Consider the following 8,194-nt stretch of genomic DNA (forward strand, 5'->3'; position numbering starts at 1 on the left):
ATAATTTCATGCATGGGCTTGGGAGCTGTGTTTTGGGCCACTAAATCAAGCCCAAAACCTAAATATTTAAGTCCAAAAGGGTTCTCTCTGCTGGAATTTACTGTAATGTCTTTTTCATCTACTTTTACTACTCAGATTGGGTCGATGCCTAGACCATTAGAAAGCTCATTCCGAGCCGGTAGTTTTGACATAAAGTAGGCCCAATTCTGAAGTCTAAGTCCAACAATACGGCCTGCTGAAGTTCTGTCACTAGTACAAAAAAGGGCTTTTGTGACTGTTATGTTCGAAACGGTCACAAATAGTAGAAACTGATTTTTGTGACAGTTTTAAAAAGTTTTTAGTGACATACTTTTTGAAACGGTCACAAATGGTATTTTTGTAAAGAAGGTGTACATGTGATAAGAACTATTTGTAAATTTCGCATCTTAAAACTGACTTGTTTCAAGGACCCGTGTCTAACGAATGTTCATTTGTCACTGTCAAAATATCACAAGGTCAGTTTGGTCATTATATCAGTTATGAAAAAAATGAAATTAACGCACATATCTAAAAAGCAAAACAACTACTTTCTTCCACCGAGTACCAGCGCCAGTTCTAATAAGCGGAAAAAAAGATCGATTACGAGAGTTGTTAACCATCGGCATATCTCTTCAAAATATCAGGCACCCAAACTAATTTAACTTCCCACTTAAATGTTATCCCTCTCTCACTTACGCCTCTCTCATTCCCACTCCAAGAAGGTACACTCTCACAAATACAAAATCACTTATTTTTACTGTTTTCAAAACCAAGTTTTGATTTCATATATACTAATTAATCTTTTGTTTTGGTGATTTTGTAATACTTCATCAGCTTGAACGCCTTGAAGCCATTAAGGTAAATAATTTGATTATTTCCTAGTGATTTATTTATGAAATTTGGGTTTAGTTAAATATTGGATTTTTGTTTTTTTTGTAGTTGAGTTCAACTGCAATTCATTTAAAGACGAAAGACGTGTGTGTTTTCCAACCACTTCGCCTTATTTTCTAGTAAGTTTTCCAATTTACTTTATGCGTTTCAATGAATGGTTGTTACAGTGTATGTTGAATTTGACACAGAAATATCATTTTCAAAAAGATGCTAATAAAATGTTTGATAAGATGCCTGAAAGAAATATCATCTTAATCAACCAAACTATTTTGGGCTTATCTCAAAATGGGTATTTTAGCAAAGTATTAATGGAGTTTAAAATTGTTTTTATGTGTAGGTTTAGACCAAATTCTGTTACTGTTACTAGTGCGTTGTTGGGTTATGAGGTTATCAAACTTGGTTTGGTCTTAAACTGGGGGGTGAAATGGTTTTAATGGTAAGTTCACTGGTTATGGGCCACCAATTGATTTAACTATTGGATGGGCACTCTTGGATTAACTATTGGATAGGCACTCTCAAACTGACTATCATTGTAGGTACATTTATAATTTCATGTTCTTCAGCTGTTTTTAACATAGTTATTCATTATCTAGGCCCCTTGATGATATTTATGAGTTTTGGTTATGGCTTAGATATGCACAATTAAGTATTTTTTTTTCTCTGGGCTTGACTTTAAATCAGCTCAGTTCATTGTATCTGTGTTGTTATTTTATCTTAAATGATTTTCTGTACCTAGCTTGAACTCTGTTTTGTGTTCCAAAAGTGCCACTGTTAGTTAAAGTAGTCAAAACCTTGTCTAGCTTGACTTGGTTATCATTTTGGGGATTGGGGACTTTTGGTTGGTACTATATGTATATTAGCTATTTAGTGAGGACATTTTGTGTTCTTGTTGTATAGGGAACCATACCACTCTTATTACCTTGCTAAGAGCTACATGCATTTGTCTCACTTGCATAGATACTTTGTGCTTGTTTTCCCCCATCAATGAATAGATTCTTTTGTCATTTTAAAATAATTCCATGCAGGCTCACTGGAGAATGAACAAGACAAGGTCTTTGGATATTAAGGGTCACCAATCTGGATCAACACAGTTAGACGAGTCGACTTTGGATCTTGAAAGAAACTTCTGTGGTTTTCCTAATCTACCATCATCCAGTCCACCACTTCAAGGTTTTGCCTCAGGTGGCCAACACTCTAAAAACAATGCTGCTTATTTTTCATGGCCTACTTCCAGTCGACTGAATGGCGCTGCTGAAGATCAGGCAAACTACTTTGGTAACCTTCAGAAAGGCGTTCTACCTTAAATACTTGACAGGTTGCCATCTGGGAAACAAGCAACCACCTTACTTGAGCTGATGACAATAAGGGCATCTCATAGCCAGATATTACGCTGTTACAGTCTTGGTACCGCAATTGGTTTCCGCATCTGCCATGGTGATTTGACAGACACACCTGCTATTCTTGTTTTTGTTGCTCGGAAAGTTCACAGGCAATGGCCCAACCATATTCAACGTCTCCCATCTGCCCTTGAGGTGAGTAAAAGAGTACCTTGTTGGGTATTAGGGAGTACTGTAACTGTATTAGAGGTGTACGCTGAGAAATAATGATACAAGTTTGTTGGCTTCTTACTAGAATTTGTTATGGACTACGCTCAAAATGAATGATAAATAACGAATGATAAATGTATTTGAGTTCATGTGACGACTCCGGTGGGCTGGAATGATTTATTTAAATAAATGTAATTGTTATCTAAGTCTAGCTTGGATTGGTTCAATGGAATTAGTGTTTGTGAATGCTATTTGGAAATTTAATGGATTACGGGTTTGTTAAGACTTTTTTTTGTTAAGGTTGTATACTTGTATAGGGATTCAACATAGATATAGAGTGCAAAACCAATTCACTGATTTTTTTCATTTTTTTTTGTAAAATTTTAAACCATTTGTCACGGTTTTGTGAAAACAGTTATAGAAGTGTTATTTCTTATGACGGTTTTGGATACAATTTATCACACTTCAAGGAGAAAGCGTCACTTAAAGTTGGTTATATTATGGTGGTTTTCAACTATTTGTGACTGTTATTCAAAGAATATTTGTGATGGTTTTGGGGAAAAAGAAATGACCTTCACTCCGTCACGATTTTGAAAAAGAAAAACAGTGACAAAAGACTTTTTGTCATTGTTTTTAACAGTGATATAAAGTCTTTTTCTTGTAGTGTGTTGACTTTTCTATTCTTTTTTCTACCTGAGTTGATTTTGACTTTCCAGTTTTGAGTAGGCTTTAAAAGGTTTTTTTTTTGGGCTTTAACAAAAGAACTTCTCTGGCAAACAATTAAACTCCTTTCTCTTGCAAAAGTGATGTATTTCTTCACATATTTGACTCCAAGGCCTGAAATACACAAAAGTATTTAAACAGTACTAAACTCTTATTATTATAAACATAAGGGATTTTTTCATTTTGGTCCTAGTGATAATAGTGATATTAGAGTTTGGTCCATAATTAATCATTTATTGCACTTTGGTCCAAAATTGCCGTTAAAGTGTGTTGACTGTGAGTTGACCGAATGACCCACGTCTATTGACACGCGCTCCTTTTGTGTATATGAGATGGTATATGGATGACGTAGATAGATGATAGTCGTTGAAGAAAATAGAAGTGTATCAAAACCTAATTATCCCTCAATAAGTAAAGGATGAGTAGGGTATCGTTTCACTTTTAAGTGTATGTTTGTATGAAGAACATGACTGGAAAGGGGGTTTGAAGGATTAAAAACTATTATTATAGATTTTAGATTCTAATGCTAAACTAAATTAAACTAACTAAATTATTAAGAATTTATAAGAGAGGGAATTCAAGAGATTAGAATCCACCAATACTTTTGATTAAATGACCTTTTGCTTCAACATTGTTCCCACAAGTATACTACAATTAGGCAATCGAGCGAGTGTCGATGCTTTCTTGGATGAAACATTGTTAATGAATAACTCTACTTAAGGATGTTCATATGTTTATGCTATTAATATCTTCTTTCCTTTTATGTGAGCTTGGGCAGCTATTCAATGAATCACCATCTAAGGAAAACACAAGGAATACTTCCCTTACTCTAAAACACTACACAACTAGAAGAAAAGTAGAGAATAATAGTATAAATAAAATCCTATTCTAGCATTATATTCAATTGCAATAAATAAAAGCATGTCACTAGCAAACATTCAATTGGAATAAATAAAACCCTAAACTAGCATGATATTCGATTGCAATAAGCAAAAACCTTAATCTATACTTCTATCCCCTGGTCTGGACAATAGAACTAATAACTAAAAACATAAAGAACTAACCTGATTGAAGAATGCCATGAACCAGAAGAATCAACGAACCCTAAACACCGGCTTCATCTTCTCCCTTGAAGGAGAAGATTAGCCTTTAATAAGCGTCTAATTGTTACATATTTATACCAAATATGTATGAGTTAATCTATTTATCTTATATATTTTTCGAGTGATTAGCGTGTTTTATAGTTTTTGCAGAAACTGACTTGGTTACGAGAAAGTGCTAAAAAGGACCAGAAGTTGATCAAAGTTAAATTGTGAGGCTTGCCTTCCATCAAATAGTTAATGAGCCATGCCAAGGATTTGTTTGTGGAATATGGGCCTAAGAGTTAGCCCATTAGCTAAAAACCGGACCATGTGCACCTGCCCATTTCTTAGCACCAGCCCATATCCACACCAAAGGCCAAATAACAAAGCCCAACTAATATCAAATCCCGTACCCACTAACTAATGGCCATACCACTCACTATCCACTCGAGATGCACCGGATCAAGACTTCTATCTCTTTCCATTTTCACTTCTTGCAAAAATAAACCAAAAACCCTCTCTTTTTCCCACCGACCAAATCGAAAAAAGAAGTTTCCTAAAACAAATGGCCGGGATTTCTTCTAATTTTGGTTTGAGGGAACTATATAAAAAAAAAGGGAAGCCAAAAATAGTGATCGATCAGCAGACGAATTAGAGCGAAAGATTGGAGAACCGAAAATTAGAGCTGATCGACAAAATAGAAATACGAAGAAGGAAGAAGAGTACCTCACCGTGGACATGAGTTCTCATAACCTTCTCTTTATTTTGAGTTCAATTATTATGTGTAACTAAACCCAAGTCTAGAGCTTAGATGAAGCCCTGTACTACTGTTTGTGTATTGGGATTAAATTTAATGATTACCAGTTAGTTCAAAATCGTTTTATTCTTCTAAGTTCATAAATTAATAGTAAACTTATATCATTCATATAGTATGTCGTCAGGCATGTGATATAGTTTGATATTCGTTGTTATTAGTTAAGCTTGTGTTGACTGTTGATGTCAAGTTTAGATATTCTTCGTGCCGTAAAAAGACGAGTAATCTTTTAAGCTTTATCAGTAGTGTTGAACTCTTAGAAGATTCATATTTAGTTAAGATTTATCACGATCATATCTCCGAGAAAGCAGTTGATTCTCATCAATAATGCTACTCGTATAAATCTGTAACATTGAATTTGATTCTAAATATACAAACAGAAGTTTAAGGTGGATTCGATAGTCCTAGAATTCTCTTCCCTTAGTAGAACTCAATTGTTTAATTTATTATTTTTGTAAACGTAGTTAAATTAATTAGCTTTAGTTAATAGTAATTCCAAATTTCTATAAAAGTCGAATTAGGTTAGGTAATATTTTAGTATTCAATTGTCGCTAAGTAGCAATCTCTGTAGGATCGACTCGTTCGCCGCAACTATTTTCAACGATAACTGTGCGCTTGTGGTTTAATTATAGGGTTTAATTAGTCTATTTATTTAGGCCGACTAAATTCCTATCAAGTTTTTGGTGCCGCTGCCAGGGATTGCAGTGGTACAATTGAGTTTTAAAGTTTTATTTATCATGATTCGTAGTTTAAGTTTAGTCGTAGTGTTATTATTTCTTAGTTTCTGTGTCTAATTTTGATTTTCGCAGGCAGAACAAAGAATTTTTCTTACAAAGCTGATAGTCATGATTTTCTTGTGGACTTTTAGGAAGTTGTTTGTTTGTTGTCACCCAGCGTCGCAAGTAGCCCTCGAAGGCTCACGCCGGAGGTATGTCTCTTTCCTTTGTGGGGTTGGTTGAACATTGTTTACTTTGTGTGTTTTCTTTATTTTTATTTTTCTAGCATTTAGGAAGGATAATTCACCTTGACCAGCCCTAGGCATCTTGCATTAGGACAAGTTTAGCTCACTCACTAGGAAATCTCTTTTGACACGTGGATCGAGTGAGGATGTTTTTGCACAATAACTAGAAATCGTGTTATTTGAGTTTAGGAGAAAATATATTAAACATTATTAAAAATTCAATCTGGTTTGAAATAAATGTTTGATATTATTTGTGTGTGTGCATCGTTTGCATTATTTATCAGTCTTAGGTGTTAAGTTAGTTTCCTTTTTGTTAGGGTGTAGAGTCTTAAGAAAGAAAAAAATAAATAAATTAAAATGGAAAGAGGCAATAATAACGAAGTTGTTGCCCAAGTACCTAGATCAATTAAGGAGTTTATCTATCCCACTAGGACAACTCGACCGTCTTGCATCGTTCCTCCACCGACCAATGCTAATCATTTTGAGTTAAAACCCAATCTATTTGGGCTACTTCCTAAGTTTAGGGGAATGGATGAGGAAGATCCGTATCTTCACGTAAGGGAATTTGAGGATATTTGTGGGACTGTTAAGCTTCAACAGTTTAGTGACGAAGCTATAAAATTGAAGTTATTCCCATTTTCCTTGAAGGAAAGAGCGAAGAGTTGGTTTCACACTCTTCCATCTAATTCTATCGCGACTTGGGAAAAATTATGCGTTGTGTTCTTAAAGAATTTTTTCCCAAATCATAAGGCAACTGCTTTTAGAAAAGTAATTTCATCTTTCGGCCAAAATGAGGACGAGTCGTTGTGGAAGTGTATGGAGAGATTCAAAGACATACTCTTGCAGTGTCCTAACCATGGCCTTGAGAAAGGTAGACTGGTACAAATTTTTTATGAGGGCCTTGATTTTAATTCTAAGGCCATGGTTGAGACCATGAGTACGAGAGATTTTTGTGATAAGACTATGGATGATGCATGGTCGTTTTTAGAAGACGTTGCTGAAAAGGTTCAGCAGTGGGAAACTAGTCGTGAGCCTAAGAAGGTGGCTAGTAGTACTACAAAGAATGCTATACTTCACGTTGATAAGGATTTTGACGCGAATGCCAAAATAGCTCCCTTAGTTAGAAGAGTTGAGGCTCTTGGGCTAGAAAAGGAGACAAAATCTCCAGCCCAAGTTAATAGTGTTGAGACCCCTGGTTGTCTTTTGTGCAATAGTTTTGATCATGTTATTGATAATTGCCCTGGCGTGACTGCACAAGTCAATGTCTTTAACACATACCAGAACCCAAGTAACAACTCCTTTTCTAATAATAGTTATAACCAAGGGTGGCGTAATAACCCTAATTTGTCTTGGTCTAAAGGTATACACCAGGGAAGTCCAGTTAGTAACTCCAACCCAGCACAACAGTATGTACCCCAACCACCGAAACTTTCACATATGGAGGAAGTCATTAATCAGTTAACACAGACCAATTTTCAATTTCAAAAAGATGTCAAACAACAATTATTCTCGAACTCACAATCCATTGCCAAGTTGAAAGTTCAAATGGGTCAAATTGCTAATATTTTGAATGAGAGGGACAAGGGTAAGTTTCCTAGTCAACCAGTAGCTAATTGAAATGGTCAACATGAGGTAGGCTCTAACTTGAGCCAAGGGCACCACCATGAGCAAGTAAAGTCGATTACTACACTTAGGAGTGGTAAACATGTTGATAATAAGGTTGAGATGCCTAGGGTAGAGGTTAGGTCTGATTTGGGAGAGCATGAGAGTGAGGAGAGTGATATTAGTGGTCCTCATGCTAGGAAAGCTTCTAGGCAACCTTCTATTCATATGGAGTCTAGTCCTGTGCCACATTATATACATAAGGCTCCTTTTCCTCAAAGATTGGTTCAAACAACGAAAGGAACACAATCTAATGAAATTTTGGATGTTTTTAAAAAGGTTCAAATAAATATTCCACTCTTGGAGGCAATTAAACAAATTCCTGCCTATGCCAAGTTCTTAAAAGATTTGTGTACTGTGAAACATAAGATGCATGTGAAGAAGATAGCTTTTCTTACAGAACAAGTAAGCTCGATCATTCAATACAAAACTCCTCCTAAGTTTAAAGATCCAGGTTATCCCACCATTTCATGTGTTATAGGAAGTCATAGGATAG

General features: G+C 35.4%; 1 protein-coding gene and 1 long non-coding RNA gene across 2 annotated transcripts; both read left to right on the top strand.

Moving 5' to 3' along the window:
- The first annotated feature begins 538 nt into the window (after nucleotides 1-538).
- LOC147524727 (uncharacterized) lies at nucleotides 539-2,739 on the top strand. Its single transcript, XR_015220598.1, has 4 exons — nucleotides 539-740; nucleotides 853-876; nucleotides 958-1,028; nucleotides 1,935-2,739. It is a non-coding gene; the product is annotated as an uncharacterized LOC147524727 (long non-coding RNA).
- A 3,825-nt stretch (nucleotides 2,740-6,564) lies between these two features.
- Nucleotides 6,565-7,653, top strand: LOC147524728 (uncharacterized). The gene has a single exon (XM_086576106.1). It carries the CDS (start codon nucleotides 6,565-6,567, stop codon nucleotides 7,651-7,653), a length of 1,089 nt encoding a protein of 362 aa, XP_086432232.1.
- The last annotated feature ends 541 nt before the right edge of the window (nucleotides 7,654-8,194 follow it).

The sequence above is a fragment of the Coptis chinensis genome, chromosome 1, assembly GCF_015680905.1.
Source record: "Coptis chinensis isolate HL-2020 chromosome 1, ASM1568090v1, whole genome shotgun sequence".
NCBI classification, from domain to species: domain Eukaryota; kingdom Viridiplantae; phylum Streptophyta; class Magnoliopsida; order Ranunculales; family Ranunculaceae; genus Coptis; species Coptis chinensis.

Coding starts and splice junctions, on each gene's coding strand:
- LOC147524728 (XM_086576106.1), top strand. CDS start 6,565: ATGGATGAGGAAGATCCGTATCTTCACGTAAGGGAATTTGAGGATATT.